Below are 22,000 nucleotides of genomic sequence, written 5' to 3' on the forward strand. Positions count from 1 at the left end.
CGGTGTCTTTATCAAGTCTGGATACGTCTTCCGGAGGCAGCTTTAATATTCTCTATGCCTGTTCGAGCCTTCAGCTTTCTTTATTGCATTTTGAATCAACGGGATCGAATTTCCTTCACAGAGCGCCTGGGACGGCGAAGTATGTGGAAGCCTCGGACAAACTTTATCACCTTGCATTGTGCGTCGCGAACCAGTCGAGGTTATATGAAATGCGTTGACAAACGAAGGCAGATGCATATATCCTCTTCCTCAGTATCTTGGGTGTGATCGTTCTCTATCCATATGGCAACTTAAGTGCAATCGATGCCTACTTCTTTGGGGCCAGCGCTGCGACAGAGTCTGGCCTAAACCCGTCCGTTCATTAGCCTTATCTTTCCTTCAATTCGTACATTACTGAGTCGGGCCTTCTAGTGTCAATGTCAATAATCTCAAGACCTACCAGCAACTGTTCATCTATTTTGTTCCCATGGTGTCGAACTTATGTTTTGTCAACATTCTGGTTGTCGTTGTGCGGCTGTACTGGTTCGAAAAGCGCTTGAAAAAGATAGGTACGGTTGTCGCTGACTGTTGAGGATTTGAACAACTGCTTACTAGCCTGACAGGACCATCTATTCTGTATCCCAGATCAAGCTCGGCAGGCCACCCAGGTCATCCTCATGATGCAGAAGTTCAGTTGCACAAAGCCGAAGAAGGTCAAATATCAGGACCAGAGTCTGCCCAAACATTCCAGGATACATCATGTGGAACTCAAAGTTCGAAGGAGGAATCGAAGAACACGATTGCGAATGCGTCAGTTGCTTGTGCATGCCGCATTACGGTAACTGAAGATTAACTAACTCTTTTACAGAGCCAACAGCTCAGGCTTGAACCAAGCCAATCCTTCTAGTCAGGATCCTACTCCTCAAATCAGTCGAAGAATATCCTTTGCAGACAGTTCAAAGGCTTTATATATCCCATCACCTCGCGAGAGAGATAGAGGTAGTTAGAACTATTCCGAGAATACCTTGGCTCAGGCTCACGCAATAACAGGAATTCCAATACTGGAAGTGGACGGGCCATCACATGAGAGTAAGCAGGTTTATCCGTGACTTGCGATGAGAAAGTAGAGAAATAACCACTCGGCAACTGCAAAAAATCAGATGGTGCAGAATCAACCGAGAGAGAAGAGCCAGATACTAAAGACGGTCGTCGTCTGCGCGATGCTATTTCCAGTAGCATACCTCTTGAACATGTTGCCTCTTCGGTCTTTGTGCTTGGAAAGCAGTCCAAAACATCCAACGAGCCACGCCTTCAGAGTACGATTTCACTTTCCAAAGACTCCAACATTCCAGGTCTCTCGTCACAGGCTACACTCGGCAGGAACTCGCAGTTTTACAACTTGACGGACGAGGATCGGGCACAACTGGGTGGCATTGAATATCGCAGCCTCAAAATCCTGTTGAAGATTGTGATCGGTACCGAGCCCTCTCCCGTTTTATGCTAATGGGATCTGACGAGCGGCAGGTTATTTCTTTGGGCTTCATATATTTGGGGCAATTTGCTTAGTTGGCTGGATTCAATATGCAAACCCAAAGTATAGGAGCTACCTCGCGGAATGTGGACAAAACCATATCTGGTGGTCAGTAATGTCCCTAATCTGAGGTTGTCAACATTATCATCTAGATTTACATGATGTGTCTAGGGCTTTCTACTCGGCGCAAACGATGGTCGATAATCTGGGGCTTACACTCACCCCGGATTCCATGATCTCCTTCCAAGCTGCGACCTTTCCCATGATAGTAATGAGCTTCCTCGCATACGCCGGTAACACCATCTACCCCTGTCTCCTCCGTCTCGTCATCTGGACGTTATTCAAATGCGTTCCGCAGCAGTCGTCACTCAAGGAACCGCTTGCTTTCCTCTTGAATTACCCTCGTCGGTGTTACACGCTCCTCTTCCGGAGTAAACCTACCTGGATTCTTTTCGGGATTGTCTTTGTCCTCAATTTTGTCGATGTTCTTTTGATTATCGTGTTGGATCTCCACAATCCCGCCGTGAATAACCTTCCTATCGGCCCACGGATTCTAGCGGCCATCTTTCAGGCAGCGTCGGCGCGACACACAGGCACATCTACATTCAACCTGGCCAAGGTCAATCCCGCCGTTCAGTTTAGCCTCCTAGTCATGATGTACATTGCCATATTCCCGATCGCCATCAGCATTCGCGCATCGAACACCTATGAGGAGAGTGCACTCGGCTTGTATTCAAGGGAACAAGAGATTGATGAAAACGACGGCACAAATTACGTGCTGGCCCATGTGCGGAACCAACTCAGTTTCGACTTGTGGTACATATTCCTCGGAATATTCTGCATCTGCATTGCCGAGGCCAACAGAATTATGGATCCAGCTGAAGCGGTGCGTCAATCTTCTTCATCGGAGTTTTGAACCTGGAAGCTAATGTGTCCCAGCAATCTTTTTCCGTGTTTGCAGTGTTTTTCGAAGTTGTTTCGGCGTAGTAAGTTTCTCTCCCTCTTCCAAACCGAAGCATCGGCATGAGGATCTTGATGTCTTCTAGTGGCAATGTCGGTCTCAGCCTAGGGTATCCTACGGTCGCAACCTCGTTGAGCGGACAGTTCTCGACCTTCAGCAAAGTTGTTATCTGTGCGATGATGATCCGAGGGCGACACCGCGGTCTCCCTTACTCGCTCGACCGGGCGATTCTACTTCCCAATGACCGCCTGGTTGCGGATCATAACGATGAATCTCGGCCTGATGCTCGACCGTATGTCAACAACCGTAGTGGTCTGGGTTTGAATGACAGCGGACAGATGAAGTTCAGACGGTCCTATACCAAATAGAATCTTCTAGCGAGTTCGTTGTATAGATTTCCTTCCTCTCCCAGTACACTTTGCTTCCACGGAGTTAGTCTACATACGTACTAGTATCTGGCATTGTTCAGGAATGCTTAGAGCAGACGAATCCCCGGTAAACGTGATATCCAGGAACAAGGGGACCGACAAAGAAACCAGACGCCTCTAGCACAACATCCCGATCGCAGGATAACTGATCGAACAGGTCACGCAGCAGACGCAACAAAGAGTGGTCCACCGGACAATCCAATCAAGTTGACATCGTGGCGAAGTGGAGTTTTGTGGAGCGGCGACATCATTGCTTCCAATGCCGTCATGGCATCCCACTTCTGGTCTTTAAGCCTTTTTGGATCCCTCTTGTAGCTCTCTTTGTTCTCGAATCTTTGCACCTTTGTTTTGTCTCACCATCTACCTACCGTACCTTAATCTCGATAGGCATAGACTCAAGTCACCTGCAGACCGCCTCCGAGCTGGCCGGTGTGAGCTCAACCAATCCCGCAGCCGCCATTCCGCCCACCGATCTTCCTTACACAGAGAGGCGCCACCAAAGCATCTTGACGTGGCCATTGGTCTCGCTTCGTTTGTTTTCCTTTGCCAGCCCATCCTTGCTTTGTCCCATATCCTGTTCGGGGTACTTCATCCCGGCCTTGAAATTTTTATTGTGCTCGTATCGTTCCCCAATCTCTTTCCTTTCTTCTCCCCACTCCCAAATCGCCCTGGACGACAATGAGCTCGCCAAATGCTCAACCGCACGGTCGGACGGGCTCTATCGATCCTTTTTCCCATCCAGACGTCTACTACGGGGATGACGAGGCTATCGCCCGCATCAAAAACCGCAGACGTGCTTATTCCTCGGTGGGTAGCGAGTCTGACGAGATCAAGCTGAGAACGAGGATGGTTTGATGCTGACTGAGGCTCCAGTCCTTGAAAACTTTCAACCGAGAGGATATCCAGGATTTCCTGGGTGGACAAACGGCGAGAAGAGGGAGCCACGGTACGTACGGTCCTAATTTCCGTTCTTGATTCAATCGATGGGAATGGAAAGCTGACACGGGTCACATGGACAATAGATGCATCATCGGCTCAGCCTCGCAAGTTCCTAATCGATGTTGAAGAGACATTGCACAGTCTCCTGGAGAGGGAGGATACCGACAAGAACATGCAGATCACCATCGAGGATGTCGGCCCGAAGGTATGTGGCACGTCGATCGGCCTACCTGACCAACTGCTGAAGTATGCATGTGTACATTAGGTGCTTTCCGTCGGAACGGCCGCATCCTCCGGATACAACAGGTTCGACTTACGAGGAACGTATATGCTCTCCAACCTTCTCCAGGAGCTTACGATTGCCAAGGATTATGGCAGAAAAGTAGTCGTGCTGGACGAGGCCCGTCTCAGCGAGAATCCTGTCTCGCGTCTCGAGCGTTTGGTCAAGAACAACTTCTGGTCTGCCCTTACTCGATCGATTGACGGTCACAATATCGCCCAGGTCGGAAAAGACCCTAAAGATTGGACCGAGAATCCCACGCCACGCATCTATGTCCCGCCTGGTGCGCCCGAACAGTTCGAATACTACTCGAATATTGCGAAATCACACCCCGAGCTTCGTCTGGAGGTGATCATGTTGGAGGAGAATATCACGCCGGACTATGTAAAGGATCTCAACCACAAGCCCGGCCTGCTGGCATTGGCGATGGACGAGAAGTACGACCCCAACACCCAGAAGACAGAATTCAAGGGCGTGCCGTTCGTGGTCCCCGGAGGTCGATTCAATGAGCTCTATGGATGGGACAGTTACATGGTATCTCTCGGCTTGAATGTCAGTGACCGGGTTGACTTGGCTAAAGCCATGGTGGTCAACTTCTGTTTCTGCATCAAACATTACGGCAAGATTCTCAATGCCAACCGAACCTACTACTTGACGCGGTCTCAACCTCCTTTCCTGACCGACATGGCTTTGCGTGTCTATGAGCTCATCAAGACTGAGCCGGATGCTCTCGACTTCCTCCGAAACGCTATCCTGGCTGCCATCAAGGAATACTACAGCGTCTGGGCCGTAGAGCCCCGTCTAGACCCGGTTTCGGGCCTCTCCCGATACCGTCCAGAAGGATGGGGAGTCCCCCCCGAGACGGAACCCTCGCATTTCACACATATCCTAACTCCCTATGCTGAAAAGCATGGTATGTCATTCAAAGAGTTCGTCAACGCCTACAATGACCGCAAGATCGTCGAGCCCGAGCTCGACGAGTACTTCATGCACGATCGGGCCGTTCGCGAGTCAGGCCACGACACAAGTTACCGACTTGAGAAAGTCTGTGCCAACTTGGCCACTGTGGATCTGAACTCGCTCCTCTATAAATACGAAGTTGACATTGCTCGGGCGATCCGAACCTACTTCAACGATCGGCTGGAGATTCCCCGGGAGTTCCGCACCCCGGCGAGCAAGGATTTCACCAGCGAGGCCTCCTCGGTGTGGGATCGCCGCGCCCGGAGAAGAAAGCAGAGAATGGACACCTTCATGTGGGACGAAGAAAAAGGCATGTTCTTCGATTACGACACGGTGAAGAAAGAGCGGTCCACCTACGAGAGCTCCACCACCTTCTGGGCCATGTGGGCGGGACTTGCCACGCCCTTGCAGGCGACCCAGTTGGTGAAGCGGGCCCTCCCCAGGCTGGAAGCCTACGGCGGGCTTGCCTGCGGTACGGAAGAGTCGCGAGGAGCCGTCAGCCTGGAGCGTCCCAACCGACAGTGGGATTACCCGTACGGCTGGGCGCCGCAGCAGATGCTCGCGTGGAGCGGACTGCTGCGCTACGGCTACGAGGAAGATGCGCAGCGGCTGGCCTACAAATGGCTGTATATGATCACCAAGGCGTTTGTTGATTTCAACGGAGTCGTCGTTGAGAAGTACGATGTCACTCGCCCCATCGATCCGCACCGGGTAGACGCCGAGTACGGAAACCAGGGCGTGGACTTTAAGGGTGCACCTCGAGAAGGGTAAGTCTATCTTATCTATTGAGATCTGAATCCGTTTCAGGGTTTATGCTAACTACCTCATCCAGATTCGGCTGGGTCAACGCCAGCTACGTGTACGGACTGGACTTCCTCAACGCGCACGAGCGACGTGCGCTCGGAACCATCACGCCCTACGAAACATACAGTAAAGCATTGGCGGCACAGGGACTTTAAGCATCCCAGTTCTGGGATTTGATTTTTGACGAAGATGATGAAAACTAAAAGAGCACGTTTTGATTGATTTTTGCTCTTATTTTTAATCTTAGGTTCTGCTTATAGGATGAGTAAATAGAAACCGTAGTTCTTACATCTAACTTATGATGGAAACGAAATGCTACGAAACGATACATTGGATGCCAAAGGGGGGGGGGGAGAAGATTTCATGTCGTCTATTTTAGTTGATTGTCTTTGCGTTATGATTGAGACAAATGAATAAATTGGATAGATGGTTTTCGTATCTCCCTGCTTGGTGTCTGTGGGTTGTTACTTCTTTCTGTAGAAGTCCTGGAGTTTTGTCTCTCTTGGCATAAGTTCGAGTCATGACTAGTGGCAAAGCACCCGTTCTGGATACATTCCGACGAGCGTTCAGCCGATGCACCTCTGCATGCAAGTTGCCTTACGGTGCACAGCCGGATAGTCCTTCTACCGCACCTAGCCGAGTCAGAACAGTAGAATAGATATTATTGAATGAGAATATACACCCAATATAGTTACAGATCACGCACATGACGCCCTCAGGCATTCCACACGGCGTAAGTACTAGCGATTCAATATACTATTTGCATGTGAATCCCACTAGATATTACTACAGAGCCAGCTCACACACCCCGATTACGGAGGAAGTATACCTACCTAACCAACTACCCTACCTACAGAATATACCGCACCTACAACTCCATATAATCTTACCTATCATGCCGCCATGAAAGTCACCATTCACCACTCACCAATCATCGCCATTTCATCCCAGTTCAAGGCAGCCAGGATCACCATTTACCCCCCAGCGATCCGAGCGCAATTCGGGCAACTTCCGAAACACACGACACACGGCCTGCACGGGGATGTAGGGGGATGAGGCCTCATCCCTGGGGCATCAGGGCGGGCGGAGGGCTCCTTGTTTTCCCGAGGCCGGGAGGTTCTCGTGGATGGAATCTGGAGGATCGACTCGGGACGCGTGATTGGTCCTGGTTGAGCCGAGGTTCATGCTTGCTTTGGTTTGGCGTCCTTCAGGTCGGAGGAAGTGGTAGTGCGGTATTGCGGGTATTGCGGGGAGATAGATACCTGCTCAGAATAGAGTGACTGAATGAAGATTGATGATTGAAGAATGGTGTATGAGGGGAAATGGGCCAAGGGGGTGGTGCATTCTTGGGTAGTATTGGATACTTGACATTCAACTGTATGGTCTAGATATCTTCCTCAGGCATCCCGGGCTAATACGGGGATACGGGGTCGTGACAGGCTGACTCATTCTTCTGGGCGGAGAAGAGGTCATCCCTCCCGCTGCGTACCGTCACGTCTTGTCACATGTCTCGACGTCATGCATTTTACACCTTTGGCCTGGCCATGAACCTGTCGATTGCCTTCATCATCGGAATCAGATCAATTCCCCAGAGAAGGTCAAAATGAAGAGCTACTGATTCAACTCCATCAGATTCGAAATCGCCATGCCTCAATCCACTATCCATGTACAATGGAGATGCAGGTGGGCTGCAGTATGGCAGAAGTGGCAATGGTCCATTAGACCGAGGATCTACTTCTCGTTCCATTTCCTCTCTTCCGAACACGCTCACGCCCTATCGGAATCTGGCTTGTGAATCTTTGGCTCACGGTTAACCTAATGCTGGCCACTCCGTCCCATTTGGTAAGGGCCTGGGTCAACTTCCCCCGGTTGACGATATGCCGGTCCATCCAGGCTCCCTTCTTGTCCCGCTGAGCCGAGCGTTTACCGACTGGCTCGCGGGCTGTGACGCATTCGCGATGCTTGAATAAGTACCTTGGTCTTTGGCTTGTGATCGTGTCCTTGGGTTGGCTCTGACTTTTTTTTTTTCTTAAACGTGAAATCATCTGTTCTTACCCTTCTCTCTTTCTCTTTCTCGTTTCCTCTCCGCTCCTCTCTATACTCCTTTTCTTCCAATATCCCCCATTTTATAACCTATTGAGGGGTTTAGACTTCAAAGCTTACCTTTTGGGCTGTATATTACCATTCCGTTTGACTTTTTCATCTCACAATGGGTCTCTTCGAGGACGAGGATCAGGCGTACTTGAACGACGTCCAGGCCGTCAAGACCTGGTGGAATGACTCGCGATGGCGCTACACCAAGCGTCCCTATACCGCCGAGTCGATTGTCGCCAAGCGTGGGAACCTCAAGATCGACTATCCCTCCAATGCTCTGAGTAAAAAGCTGTGGAAGATCCTGGAGAGCAACTTTGAGGTTCGTGGCTCTTATCCCGGAGACCTGCAAACGGTTGTATACTAATTGATCGTGTTTCTAGAACAAAGCTCCGAGTTTCACCTATGGCTGTCTCGAGCCTACCATGATCACCCAGATGGCCAAATACCTCGACACGATCTACGTCTCCGGCTGGCAGAGCTCGTCCACCGCTTCGTCCACCGATGAGCCCTCGCCGGATCTGGCTGATTACCCGATGGTAAGATAGTCCCTCGTGGCGGGGCAGGAAAGAGTTAGTCGGGCTAACATTCCTACCAGAACACTGTCCCCAACAAGGTCAACCAGCTCTTCATGGCGCAGCTGTTCCATGATCGGAAGCAACGCGAGGAGCGTGTGACCACTCCTAAGGAGAAGCGTGCCAACGTGGCGAATGTGGACTACCTGCGTCCCATAATTGCGGACGCCGATACCGGTCACGGTGGCTTGACGGCGGTCATGAAGTTGACCAAGCTCTTCGTGGAGCGTGGAGCTGCTGGTATCCATATTGAGGACCAGGCTCCCGGTACCAAGAAGTGCGGCCATATGGCCGGAAAGGTCCTCGTGCCTATCAGCGAGCACATCAACCGTCTGGTGGCCATCCGTGCGCAGGCCGACATCATGGGTAGGTGCCATCTTGCGTTCTTGTCAATCCGATCGGGAAGTACGAGACTGACTGCTCCCCTCAGGTACCGACTTGTTGGCCATTGCCCGAACTGACTCCGAGGCTGCCACCCTCATCACCTCCACCATTGATCACCGCGATCACGCTTTCGTCATCGGATCGACCAACCCTAACCTGCAGCCGCTGAACGACCTCATGGTGGCTGCCGAGCAGGCCGGCAAGAACGGCGAGGAACTCCAAGCCATCGAGGACCAGTGGGTGGCCCAGGCCGGTCTCAAGCTCTTCGACGAAGCCGTGCTTGACTCCATCGAGAAGGGCGTGCACCCCAACAAGAAGGCCCTGGCCAACGACTACCTGAAGGCCGTCAAGGGCAAGAGCAACAGCGAGGCTCGCGCCATCGCCAAGGGCATCACGGGTGTGGACATTCACTGGGACTGGGACGCTCCTCGTACCCGCGAGGGCTACTACCGGTACCAGGGCGGCACGCAATGCGCCGTCAACCGTGCCATCGCCTACGGCCCCTTCGCCGATCTGATCTGGATGGAGAGCAAGCTTCCCGATTACAACCAGGCCAAGGAGTTTGCCGACGGCGTTCACGCCGTCTGGCCCGAGCAGAAGTGAGTCTCACTATTTTGTCGCCCCTCTCATCGCCAGAAAACTAACGACGACATTCTCTAGGCTTGCGTACAACCTGTCGCCCTCGTTCAACTGGAAGAAGGCCATGCCTCGCGACGAGCAGGAGACGTACATCAAGCGCCTGGGTGCTCTCGGATACTGCTGGCAGTTCATCACCCTGGCGGGTCTTCACACGACGGCGCTGATCTCGCATAAGTTCGCCAAGGCCTACTCGCAGCACGGCATGCGCGCGTACGGCGAGCTGGTGCAAGAGCCCGAGATGGAAGAGGGTGTGGACGTGGTGACACACCAGAAATGGAGCGGAGCCAACTACGTGGACAACATGCTCAAGATGGTGACGGGTGGCGTTAGCAGCACCGCGGCCATGGGCAAGGGGGTGACCGAGGATCAGTTCAAGCACTGAGTGCGTGGAAAAGTGCTGGTAAATTGATTTGAAATGTTTGGATGATTTTGATTTGTTTTGGTTATGTTTTTTTGAACACGAGTACCCCGACAGATTTTTTTGGAGAAGCCGTACTGTACTGTAGATTGGCATCGGTGATCCTTGAGTTTATTTTAGGTCTAAGAGTCCTATTTAGCATAGTGAATATTGAATATTCTGAAATCAGAAATCCGTGTCATCGTCCATGAACTACTCCGCACTGAGTTAATCCTCCGGAGCCGTGGGTAACCCAGAATCCGAAAGCACGAGCTAAACTCGATAAGTATTAAACTAACTGCTGCTAGTTCAACTCGGGCCCGACAAATGGAGAACAGCTTGCGAGCAACCGTCGATCCACCGACCAAACCAGGCGCTGATCCCCGTCGAGGAAATGAGAAATGGCGACTACCGAGGGTGAAACGGGGCATGCCAGAGTCTGATTAGCTGCAGACCAGCAATCTCGAGTCTCCGGCTGGTCTGATGAACCTAATAATAATCAGAATATCCAGAATGGTTCGGTTCGTATTAGGAGCGAGCGTAACGGAGGAAATGTTGAGAATACCGCGGTCCAGCGACGCCTCCGATGAGGGGAACCGCAAGAAGGGCGAGGGCATGTGCACTGGGAAGCTCAAGTCCGAGTGCCTTATTAACTCGGGATCCTCGTTCGGGGCTCACTCTGTCTTGATTTAATTTGCTCTGAGTCTTGGAACTGCCCTTTCGAGTAGTTTCTAGAGACCGTTTGAGTTGCGACTTCCTGAGGGTTTGCCGCGCACCTGATCAAGTGATCGTTTCTTTCCCCTCCTTCCTCTCTCCTTTTCTTTTCGCCCTCTGTCTGTCTATCTCTCCTCCTCCAAATTATCTTCATTCGCAATTTGGTCGCCCGTCATGGTGAAGTCCGATATTCCCGAGCTCGAGCTCACTCCCCTTGCGGAGATCCAGAACCGCAGCTCGCTTCTCCGCAAAACCTTCCTCGAGCACAAGACCCGCGATGTCGAGTTCCGACTGGTCCAGCTGCGCAAGCTCTACTGGGCGTAAGTTACTCAATTTTTTTTTTTCTCAGTCGGACAATTTCAATGCGGGCTACAGTCCCACTGACACGATTGGTGCTGATTTCTCTTTCCCCCTCCGCAGTTTGAAAGACCACGAGGAGGAAATTGCCGACGCCCTGGCCCTGGACCTGAACAAGCCGCGCTTCGAGACCGAGCTCGCCGAGAACGGATGGTTGCAGAATGACATCGTCTTCGTGACGCGCAATCTACACAAATGGGTGAAGGATGAAAAGGCCGAGGACATTGATCTGACGTTCAAGTTTATGAGCCCGAAGATTCGCAAGGACCCGCTGGGTGTGGTGCTGGTGATCGGGTATGTTTGAGCTCTCCCCGGCTTCGGCTTGGCCCCTCTCCGCGGAAACTAATACAGGATGTTCGGAACAGCGCATTCAACTATCCCTTCCAACTGACGCTCGGTCCGGTGATCGGTGCCATCGCCGCCGGTAATACGGTGGTCATCAAGCCCAGCGAAAATGCCCCGAAAAGCGCCGTCGTGATGCAGCGCGTCATCGAAGCGTCCCTCGACCCCTCCTGCTACACCATCATCCAGGGCGGCATCCCTGAAACCCAGGCCCTGCTGGCGGAGCGGTGGGATAAGATCTTCTTCACGGGTGGCGCCAACGTCGGCCGCATCATCGCCAAAGCGGCTGCTCCTCACTTGACTCCGGTCGTGCTGGAGCTGGGCGGTATCAACCCGGCCATTATCACCAAGAACGCCAACCCTAGACTCGTCGCGCGGAGAATGCTATGGGGCAAGCTGCTTAATGCGGGGCAGGTGTGTACGTCGCAGAACTACCTGCTAGTTGACAAGGCCATTGTGCCTGCAGTCGTCGAGGAGTTCAAGAAAGCCTACAAGGAATTCTATCCCCAGGGGGCCAAGGCGTCCCCGGACTATTCCCGCATCATTAACGCGGGTGCATTCCAGCGTCTCAAGGGAATGATCGATAACTCCAAGGGCAAGATCCTCCTGGGTGGCACCATGGATGAGGAGGAGCTGTTTATCGAACCGACTCTGGTTCAGGTGGACTCGACGGACGATTCGTTGCTCACACAGGAGAGTTTCGGTCCGTTGATTCCTATTCTCCCCGTGGAGAACCTTGACGAAGCCATCAACATCGCCAATGGTATCCAGAGCACGCCGCTCGGCATCTATCCGTTTGGCTCGAAGGCCGAAACCGAGAAGAGTACGCTCCCTCTGCCCTGCTGTTCCCGGAACAGGGAAATCCACGTGTCCGGCAACTAACATTTCTATAGTTCTCCGATCGACTCGCTCAGGCGGAGTTTCCGTCAACGACGCTGCACTGCACATCCCCACCCTCCCCTTCGGCGGTGTCGGCGAAAGTGGCTACGGCGCCTACCGTGGAAGATCCAGCTTCGATGTCTTCGTGCACCGTCGTCCCATCACCACCAGCCCCGGCTGGATCGAGTCCATGCTCTCGATCCGCTACCCGCCTTACGCTGGCAAGATCAGCACGCTCAAGGCTGCCAGCACGCTGGCCCCTGACTTCGACCGCAGCGGAAAGAAGGTCACTCTCGGCTGGTTGCGCTATATTCTTACCCTTGGCGGAGGCAGCGCGAAGGCTGGGGCTGGCAGAGCTGCAATTGTTGCTGCGAGTAAGTGATTTTCTTCTCTTTCGTTCCTGGCTCGTAACCCCATTCCTTAATATCCCGATTCTTGTGCCCTATTTTGTTTGACGGATGGGGATTGAATCGGGAGAACTTAACCTAATCACCTCTTATCACATCTGCACGACGTCTACTTGATGATTGTTCTCTTTCATTCCAAATACCCCCTTTTTTTCCTTTTTTTTTTTTTTTTCTATGCCTAATTCTTACCCCCATCCCTTATTGGATTCTGTTCTGCTTTACACAATAATGTAACTGTACATTATCAATCTACCTCGCAAACCCAATTCTTCCTTCCTTTTCCCCCTTAAAAACCTTCAATTCTCTTCCAATAGACTTTCCTGCATAAGCATGGGGGAAAAAAAGAAAAGAAATACTTACTAATTTCCTCTCTTAGTTGCCTACGTCGTCATGCAGGTTCTCGAGCGCCGAACATCCAAACTTTAAGGTTTGCCTTTTACTTAAAATGGAAAAAGACTCAAATTTAGGCGGATTAGGTTGTTTTAGTCAATTCTATCTTTGGGGAGGGGCTTTATTTGTGTGGTGGTTGATGTCTTTCTTACCTACCTAGGTGGGTGCCCTGGGTAGGTAGCTTGCATATGCTTGTATGCTTGTATTTTATGTTTAGTGTGCGAATATAGCGGGATTTTATCTGTTCTGGTCTGTTCTGTTCACTCTTGGGGTAGGTATGTATCTAGGAGGTAGTTCTTTGGGTGTTGGAGATAATAGGTAAATTAGATTGTAAGGTGTCTGGTTACCTTAGATAGTAGGTATGAGGAAATGCTATTCGAAACCAACCATTTAGATATATAGTATCATTATTCGTATCAAGAAGCGACAGCGTTGCCAACCCGACATTCGCGAAGCATATCAATAGTCTATAGAGATAAGGTTAAAGAAGAAGTTAAGAAAGAAAGAAATTATCATAAGAAGCCACACCCATTTCATTCAGCTCAGTTCGGTCCACAGATAAACCCAAAGATCATCAGTTCGATATATTTCCATCCAAGCTCTACTCCCCACCCTGTCTCTTTTTCCTTTTGTTTTTCTTCTTCTTTTGTGTACTTCAACTGGTTCACTTCCTTCGCGGCTAGCATCTTCGTTCAACTCCCTTGCGACTCACACACAGGTACTTGACGCCCTTGTAGGGTTTCACACCCTCGCCGAGACCGCGACTTCGGCGCGGGTCGATGTTCAGGCTATCGACTTTGATGCCGGAGGGGAGCCAGCCGCGCACGGAGAAAGAGACGGAGGCGGAGTTGGGCATTAGGTTGGTGTTGAGTTGGGATTTGGTCTTGCGGGGCGCGGTGTGGAAGATCGAGTCTTGGTCTTGTGGGGGAGGAGGGGGCTGGAGAGGGAGATGGGACGATGAGGAGCCAGGGTCTTGTTGGGATGCTGAGGTCTCAGGCTGGAGTTCGGGTGCTTCTTGTGGTTGTTGCGAGGAGTCAGGATCCGGGGTCTGGTTGTCTGGATCGGAGGTGGAGAGGGGGGGGAGGGTGTTGGCGGCGGCGGCGGCGCGGGAGGACTTCTTGACCTTCTTCTTTTTCTTCTTCTTGGTCTTTCGTTTCGTGGTGTCGGTTTCGGCGTTCTGGTAGGAGGTGGAGGCGGAGGCGTCGTAGTAGCCCTGGAGGAGGTTGGCGTCCTGATCGGCGTCTTCAACATCCTCGTCGAGGTCGTCGTCGACGGGTTGATGACCTACGACGGTGCATCGGAGGACTGCGGTGCCAGACACGGTGCCCGCGTCTTTGGTCGGGACACGCCATTCGAGGGTGTGGCTGTTGGGCGAGAACACGGCGTCGCCGCGACTGGCCTGCATGTCTGTGATGTTTCGGACGAGCTTCGGGATAGGCACCGAAACCACGACTTCTTCGAGGACCGGGCCCGAGGAATTCCCTCCGCCTCCGAGGAACGACGGCGTCGAGGTACCGGATCCACCCCGTCCTACACCTGGCCGGTTGCTGGAGGACTGACCCGGGAAGTTGGTGTTGAGGAGAAGCCGGACTTCGAATTCGGATCCGGCTGTGCCAAGCGACTTGCGAATGTCCACCGACGCAGGGAGGAAGATCTTCTCCATGTGGTTGGGGGCCTGGTCGAGGCTCGCATCTATGGGAAGGAGATCCACTTCGTACCCAGCGAGAATGAATTGTCCGTCCGGAGGCACGAAGCTGAGCTCCCCGGGTCGTTCTCTCCACCTGGCCAGTCGCACACAGGGATGGAATACGGGAAGGTCGACCTTGCGCGCGATGCCCTGTTGTCCACCCGGAGTTGTCAAGGACAGTAGGAGGTCGGGAACGCCGGAGATCTTGGCCGTGAAAGCAATCGTGCCGGAAACCAAGGCCGACAATAATCGTCCCGACGGTGCCATCGTCACCGACAGAGACTCAATGATATCCACGTATAGTTCATTGGAGGTATGTCGTACGCCGGATTTCCGCCACGGGATTGCCGGGCCTTGGGCGGCGGCATTGGCGGCTAACGATTGCTTGAGGGGGTTGGAGGGTCCTAAAATAGGTGTTGACGAGCTGCATCTCAGCGGAGAAAGTCAGCCTCCAGCATGATCACCGTCCGAAAGACCGGATAGATACGAACCCCGGTAACCCAACACCTCCCAACAGCTTCCCCATCCATCCCGGCATTTCTACCACCTCCTGTATGGCATTGGACTCCGTGTTACATACGATGCCCGCATCGCACATTTCATGGAGAAGCTGTGCAACCACATCGTAGTTTGCCTGCACCTTGGGCGAGAGAAGAGGTGCACCCACGAAATCCTCGAGTATATCAACAACGCGGTGCAGGAACTCCAACACCAGCAGAGGTTCCGTGTCGATTTCGGAAAGCGCGAGAAACAGCAAGTTGGACTGGACGATCGAGAACACGGTGACCGGCGGTGACGCACTAGGGAGGTATAGAAGCGAGGGGCGGGGGGCCGGATGGTCAAGGTAGAGGGGCAGGATCGCTGCCGCGGAGGGCGGACGGGAGCGATAGACCTGCTCTACCAACGGGCTACTATTGATGAGAGGTCAATACAGGAGGAGGAGGAGAGAAGACGAAGGAAGCCAATGACCGTACTTTTGTTCGTCGTAGATGTACAGCGCATCGATCTCGCCGCTCATCATGCCGGCCTGGAGTTGTCTGGAGTGCAGAGAGGAGGCAGACACGGCGATGATGAGGGATCATGCGCCGTTGATGAAATGCGCTCCGTTCTGCCACCGATCGCCGCCTTCTACCCCGTCCGATTAATTCATGTCTTTATCAGTGCCTGAGCTTCTCGGATTCCCGCGTGAATTCCTCTCCCTCTCCAGCATCGCTTGCCTGTTTACCTCAATGGCCGGGTCCGCGGAAAACAAAGGCGGCTGGGACGTCCAGTCCGAAGATGCGAAACGCCTACTAGCGGAAGATAAATACGATGACTGTCTATCGTGCAGAGTTACCGGTGAGTTGGTACTTTGAGCTCCCGCAACTGGATGAGACGCTGCAGATGGTCTGACGCAGATGCGATGCACTCAGGTTCCGCTGCATTCATCGGTCTCGGAGTATACAGCTACTACACGGGCATGAGCAATCTACGAAAGCAAGAGACCGCGGGCATGCTGCATGCAACAAAATACAAGATGGGCTCCCGACAACTCGGCATCGCAACGATCTCCGCGACGCTGGTGGGCATGGGAATCTACAGAGCCCTGAACTGATGACTCGAGACGGCGTCACAATGTTATGTATACTACCAGAATCTCTCTATGTTACACATATTGCACACATGAATGCTGTTTGCTATAGAACGATTTGCAACCCAATCATTAATAAAGAATGCTCGCAATTCAAGCATCACAACGGCTGCCTCACTGGGTATCGCCATATCTTAATAACCTCTATATGTTTAAACCTAATAAAGACAAAGAGAACGGAAACGAAAAGGATAGGATGAAGAGAAAGACATGACGGGGGAAAATATAAAATGTGTAAATAAATGAAGATGAGGTTAAAGATGAAAACCATGATGAGAGACAAGGGAAATAATGCAACTCCCACAAAATGCACCGAGAATGTAGAAAAGGGAATCAACCGCTGCGTAACCGTAAGAATACTATGTTCGTCCAACTTCGTCGAGTTTCATATTCTTTAGGTGAACCGCCCGCGTTTGCCCCCTCCAAATATGTCCCTATTTCCAAGACCTGATAGATCGAAAAAGTCGGGGACGGCGAATTTGCGCTTAGAGCCTAACCCTACCGAGCCCACGGAGGGCTCTCGTGTTGAAGCTCGAGGGTTCGTTCGAGACAGGTTGTTGTGGCGGTTTGGTTGGCGAGGGTTTCGAGGCAAGACAGACACGCTGACGGGTGCTCCGTCGGATGATATCCCGGTGGAACTATCTGAAGGCTGCATGTCGACATCGTGCTCCTGTAGTTGCGGGAAGGAGGGTCCGGCTGCGAAAGTGAAAACGGCGGGCTTATCCAGAGTGTTGGCTTCGACGACGGCTGGGTTGGCAGGGGACGAGTGTTGGGCAGGAGTCGGTTCTTCAACCGAAGGCGATGCCGATTTAGCCGGTCGGCGAGGGGTTTCTGGCTCATGGTGATCCTTGCGAGCCTTCGCCGACGGAGAGCCATGGTGTTTCTCAACGTCGTCGTCGTCGCTGGGGGTGCCCGTTCCATCACTCCGCTCCGTAGCCCATTGCCGGATCGTCCAGCCTTCCCCATCACCAAGACCGATGTTCTCCCGGTCTAGAAATTGCAACAGGTCCTCAATGGCCTCCTGGTAACCGGCCTGTTTGGCCTGGGCCTGCTCGCAGACGGCATTCTTGTAGAGGTTGGTGACTGACAACGCAGCGGCCTTGAACGATTGCAAAAGTTGCTCGGGGGGCTGGGTACGAGGCGTAGAGCTCGGTAGGGAAGTGTTGAGTGATCTCATGGAATCCATGTCGAGGGGGGCTGCAACTTTTCAGCTGCAGTATGATCTCCAAGCAACGAGTCCGCTAGGAGGGGTGAGGTGAACCGTGCTTCAGAGGCAAATAAATGATTGCAGGTGGCCAAAAGGGTTGCCCAGAGATATAAGGGAGGACCAATTATACAAAAAAAAAAAGGTAGAGAGGAGGTAAGGAGGAGAAAGATTTAAATGAGGGAGGGTCGGTCGAGGGCAAACCGAGGGTGAGGGCGATGAGGGATAGGTCACGACAATATGCTGCAGATGATCTTTCTTTGCTTCTGACCCGGTAACGTGACCCACCGCGGGGAAACTTGTCTTCCGCGGCTGGATGACTCAGCCCTGACTCAGCCAGAGGTCGCGTCTCCCGTCCAATCAGCGCGTGAACTGGCCGCGCTTCTCCGGCAGAATTGCATTTGCCCTCCCGGCGCGCGACTGACGGACGTCCTTCATCATTCATCCTTTCTGCCTTGCGACCTCCCTCCCTTTCTCGCTCCCGGACCCGCCAATCCCTGAATATTTCCTTTCGAACTCAACCCACCTCCGGCGCTGTGGGTCGTACCTCTCTCCTTATTATTTAGTTCCGCTGTCTCTCGTCCGGTTGTTGGAACGCCTCGGGGCGTGTTGGAACCCTACTTTCTCCATTCACATAGTGCGCTGAACACCAAGATGGCGCCTTCAGCTGCCCCGACCTCAGACCCGCCATCCCAGGCCGATACGCCCATGAACGATGCCAACGAGGAGCCCGTCACATCGGTTCCTGTTGATGGTCCGGACGCGCATATGACGGTAAGTTAGAATCAAAACTACTTTTTGCGAACACCGACAACTATGTGTTGGTCTACGGGTTTCGGTTTCCTCAATAGCAGACCCCGGTGGCCGCGCTCTGAATGTGCAGGAATGAGAACCAAGGAACACCAGACTTCACAGAAACTGTTGATCAATTGCGAACTCGGCTCGGATGTTAACTTGGGCGCAATGCAGGACTCCGATACCAACCCGAACACCACAGCAAGCAGTGTTACAGGCGACTCAGTTCACCCTGACGGGAGGAGGAAACGGTCCGAGGTCTTTCACATGAGGAAGAGCCTTCTGGGTAAAAAGCACGGTCGTTTGGATGAGTCTAAGGTAGAGTAACCCTCATCGACCGCGTCTGCCAAATTTGTTGCGGTCACTGATTTCTTTTTGGCGGAACTTCAGGAAGATGATTCAATTCGACGATTCCGTTACCTTCTCGGGCTGACCGATCTGTTCCGTCATTTTATCGAAACAAACCCCAACCCTCGCATCAAGGAGATCATGGCTGAAATCGACCGACAAAACGCCGCGGAAGAAGCGAAGGCTCGCAAAGGCTCATCGCGGACGGGTGGTGCTGGTAACGATCGACGCCGCAGGACTGAACAAGAAGAAGACGCGGAGCTGCTGAGTGATGAGAGGAGTGGCGGCGAAACCGGCACGGTATTTCGCGACTCCCCGCCTTTTGTCCACGGCGAGATGCGTGATTATCAAGTTGCGGGTCTGAACTGGCTTGTGTCCTTGCACGAGAACGGTATCTCGGGTATACTGGCAGATGAGATGGGTCTGGGTAAAACCTTGCAGACAATCTCTTTTCTCGGCTACCTTCGCTACATCTGTGATATCCCCGGCCCTCATCTGATCGCGGTTCCCAAGTCTACGCTCGACAACTGGAAGCGAGAATTCATGAAATGGACGCCCGACGTTAATGTGCTTGTGCTCCAAGGTGATAAAGAACAGCGCCACAAGTTAATCAACGAGCGACTTCTCGACGAAGACTTCGATGTCTGCATTACGAGTTACGAAATGGTTCTTCGGGAGAAATCTCACCTCAAGAAGTTCGCCTGGGAATACATCATCATCGACGAGGCTCATCGGATTAAGAATGAGGAGTCGTCCCTCGCACAAATTATTCGTGTCTTCAACTCTCGGAATCGGCTGCTGATCACCGGTACCCCACTTCAGAACAACCTCCACGAACTCTGGGCCCTCCTGAACTTCCTTTTGCCTGACGTTTTCGGTGATTCGGAAGCTTTTGACCAGTGGTTCTCTGGTCAGGATGCCGATCAGGATACCGTCGTACAACAACTTCATCGGGTGCTCCGGCCATTCTTGCTTCGTCGCGTTAAGAGCGATGTCGAAAAGAGTCTACTTCCCAAGAAAGAGCTCAATTTATATGTCCCTATGTCTGAAATGCAAGTGAAGTGGTATCAGAAGATCCTCGAGAAGGATATCGATGCTGTGAACGGTGCCGCCGGCAAGCGGGAATCCAAAACTCGCCTGCTGAACATTGTTATGCAACTCCGCAAATGCTGCAATCACCCCTACCTCTTCGAAGGTGCTGAGCCTGGCCCACCCTACACGACCGACGAACACCTTGTCTTCAATGCTGGCAAGATGTCGATTCTTGACAAGCTCCTGGCGCGGATGCAGAAGCAGGGAAGCCGAGTGCTCATTTTCTCACAAATGAGCCGTGTCCTGGATATTCTGGAAGATTACTGTGTATTCCGAGAATACAATTACTGCCGTATAGACGGTACCACAGCCCACGAGGATCGAATCGCTGCCATTGACGATTACAACAAGCCGGGCTCGGACAAATTTGTTTTCCTACTCACGACACGAGCAGGAGGTCTCGGTATTAACTTGACATCTGCAGATATTGTCGTGCTTTATGACAGCGATTGGAATCCTCAAGCGGATCTTCAGGCTATGGATCGTGCTCACCGTATCGGTCAGACCAAGCAGGTGGTCGTATTCCGTTTCGTCACCGAAAACGCGATTGAGGAGAAGGTTCTTGAGCGTGCAGCGCAAAAGCTGCGACTCGACCAACTTGTCATCCAGCAAGGTCGTGCGCAACAGCAGACTAAGAATGCTACCTCCAAGGATGAACTTCTTGGTATGATTCAGCACGGAGCTGCCAATGTCTTCGGCAACAATTCCGATTCGGCATCTCTGTCTGCCGAAAAGCAAATATCCGATGATAGTTTCGAGGATATCATGCGCAAGGGTGAGGAGCGAACCGTCGAGCTGAACAAGAAATATGAAAAATTGGGTATCGATGATCTGCAGAAGTTCAGCTCCGAGAGCGCTTACGAATGGAACGGCCAGAATTTCACGGAACGCAAGAAGGATATTGGCGTTAACTGGATCAACCCGGCCAAGCGCGAGAGAAAGGAGCAGTTCTACTCCATCGACAAGTACTACCGACAGGCCTTGGCTACTGGCGGAAGAACTGCGGACCCGAAACCCAAGGCGCCGCGGGCTCCCAAACAGATCACCGTTCACGATTGGCAGTTCTTCCCGCCGGGACTCCAGGAGCTCCAGGAGAAGGAGACTGCATACTTCCACAAGGAAATCGGATATAAGGCCATTCTTGCCGATGGTCCCGAGGAGGAGCTCAGCGAACGCGAGGCGGAACGCGATCTGGAGCAACAAGAAATTGACAATGCAGTTCCTTTGACCGAGGAGGAACAAGCACAAAAGGCGGAGATGTCCGAAGAAGGGTTTTCAACTTGGAACCGCCGTGATTTCCAACAGTTCGTCAACGGGTCAGCCAAGTTTGGGCGCACTGACTATAACGGAATTGCCACCGAGGTGGACAGCAAAGAACCCGACGAAATCGAGGAATACGCCCAAGCTTTCTGGGATCGATACACTGAGATCCAAGATTATCCCAAGTATCTCCGGGTCATTGAACAGGGCGAGGAGAAACTTCGCAAGATGAACCATCAACGCAAGATGCTCCGCAAGAAGATGGAGATGTACCGCGTTCCCCTCCAGCAACTCAAAATAAACTACACCGTGTCTACTACCAACAAAAAGGTCTACACGGAAGAGGAGGATCGGTTCCTCCTAGTAATGTTGGACAGATACGGAGTTGATGGCGAAGGTCTCTACGAGAAAATCCGGGACGAGATCCGCGAATCGCCTCTTTTCCGCTTCGATTGGTTCTTCCTCAGCCGAACCCCCGTGGAGATTGGCCGTCGCTGTACCACTTTATTGAATACGGTCGCCAAGGAGTTTGAGCCTGGCGACGGGAAAGCCAACGGCGAGAACAAAGGCCGTGGACGTGACGAAGACGTCGAAAATGAGGAAGACGGCCCGCCAGCCAAGAAGAAGAGCAAGGCTGCCGTGGTAAGTACCTCTTTACAGAAAATTTCCTGTTCACCTCCCAGCGCATCTAGCTAACTAGCACCAGAATAAACAGGTCAAGGCTGTCAAGGGCAGTGCCAAAGGCAATTCTCCATCCTCGTCACGGGCGGCTAGCGTGTCGTCCAACGCAGCTTCGAAATCGAAGAGCCGAAAGAAATAAATCCTTGCATAACCTTTGTTTTTCCTTTTTGATCAACAGTTTGTATTGTTATGACTGGTAGGTAGTCTTGTTGGGAATATTATATTGGCCATGGATTTCCATATACG

At 52.3% G+C, this 22,000-nt stretch overlaps 8 protein-coding genes across 8 annotated transcripts; 6 read left to right on the forward strand and 2 right to left on the reverse strand.

The window, feature by feature from the left end:
• Nucleotides 1-141: 141 nt before the first annotated feature.
• KD926_010646 (putative potassium uptake transporter) lies at nt 142-2,839 on the forward strand (the record flags this gene model as incomplete). Its single annotated transcript, XM_053103030.1, has 11 exons — nt 142-178; nt 232-352; nt 412-548; nt 603-789; nt 848-885; nt 1,030-1,068; nt 1,140-1,454; nt 1,504-1,618; nt 1,682-2,396; nt 2,450-2,496; nt 2,557-2,839. 11 exons carry the CDS (start codon nt 142-144, stop codon nt 2,837-2,839), a joined length of 2,034 nt encoding a protein of 677 aa, XP_052953582.1.
• A 738-nt stretch (nt 2,840-3,577) lies between these two features.
• On the forward strand, nt 3,578-6,037 carry KD926_010647 (alpha,alpha-trehalase; the record flags this gene model as incomplete). Its single annotated transcript, XM_053103031.1, has 5 exons — nt 3,578-3,706; nt 3,773-3,845; nt 3,922-4,043; nt 4,104-5,845; nt 5,911-6,037. 5 exons carry the CDS (start codon nt 3,578-3,580, stop codon nt 6,035-6,037), a joined length of 2,193 nt encoding a protein of 730 aa, XP_052953583.1.
• A 2,054-nt stretch (nt 6,038-8,091) lies between these two features.
• KD926_010648 (isocitrate lyase 1) lies at nt 8,092-9,953 on the forward strand (the record flags this gene model as incomplete). The annotated part of the gene is made up of 5 exons (XM_053103033.1): nt 8,092-8,295; nt 8,357-8,512; nt 8,572-8,914; nt 8,979-9,531; nt 9,593-9,953. The coding sequence occupies 5 exons, from the start codon at nt 8,092-8,094 to the stop codon at nt 9,951-9,953; spliced, it is 1,617 nt and encodes a 538-aa protein (XP_052953584.1).
• Nucleotides 9,954-10,856: 903 nt separating this feature from the next.
• Nucleotides 10,857-13,093, forward strand: KD926_010649 (hexadecenal dehydrogenase; the record flags this gene model as incomplete). Its single annotated transcript, XM_053103034.1, has 5 exons — nt 10,857-11,002; nt 11,058-11,333; nt 11,405-12,204; nt 12,275-12,634; nt 13,044-13,093. 5 exons carry the CDS (start codon nt 10,857-10,859, stop codon nt 13,091-13,093), a joined length of 1,632 nt encoding a protein of 543 aa, XP_052953585.1.
• Nucleotides 13,094-13,736: 643 nt separating this feature from the next.
• KD926_010650 (putative AP-3 adaptor complex subunit mu) lies at nt 13,737-15,765 on the reverse strand (the record flags this gene model as incomplete). Its single annotated transcript, XM_053103035.1, has 3 exons — nt 13,737-15,168; nt 15,236-15,655; nt 15,719-15,765. The coding sequence occupies 3 exons, from the start codon at nt 15,763-15,765 to the stop codon at nt 13,737-13,739; spliced, it is 1,899 nt and encodes a 632-aa protein (XP_052953586.1).
• A 208-nt stretch (nt 15,766-15,973) lies between these two features.
• On the forward strand, nt 15,974-16,338 carry KD926_010651 (uncharacterized protein; the record flags this gene model as incomplete). The annotated part of the gene is made up of 2 exons (XM_053103036.1): nt 15,974-16,082; nt 16,157-16,338. The coding sequence occupies 2 exons, from the start codon at nt 15,974-15,976 to the stop codon at nt 16,336-16,338; spliced, it is 291 nt and encodes a 96-aa protein (XP_052953587.1).
• A 430-nt stretch (nt 16,339-16,768) lies between these two features.
• On the reverse strand, nt 16,769-17,560 carry KD926_010652 (uncharacterized protein; the record flags this gene model as incomplete). Its single annotated transcript, XM_053103037.1, has 1 exon — nt 16,769-17,560. One exon carries the CDS (start codon nt 17,558-17,560, stop codon nt 16,769-16,771), a length of 792 nt encoding a protein of 263 aa, XP_052953588.1.
• A 672-nt stretch (nt 17,561-18,232) lies between these two features.
• KD926_010653 (putative SNF2 family helicase/ATPase) lies at nt 18,233-21,893 on the forward strand (the record flags this gene model as incomplete). The annotated part of the gene is made up of 4 exons (XM_053103038.1): nt 18,233-18,352; nt 18,494-18,691; nt 18,764-21,715; nt 21,780-21,893. 4 exons carry the CDS (start codon nt 18,233-18,235, stop codon nt 21,891-21,893), a joined length of 3,384 nt encoding a protein of 1,127 aa, XP_052953589.1.
• Between the last annotated feature and the right edge of the window lie 107 nt (nt 21,894-22,000).

Source organism: Aspergillus affinis (genome assembly GCF_023601865.1).
Source record: "Aspergillus affinis strain CMG 70 chromosome Unknown NODE_83_length_165530_cov_89_932809, whole genome shotgun sequence".
Taxonomy (NCBI): Eukaryota; Fungi; Ascomycota; class Eurotiomycetes; order Eurotiales; family Aspergillaceae; genus Aspergillus; species Aspergillus affinis.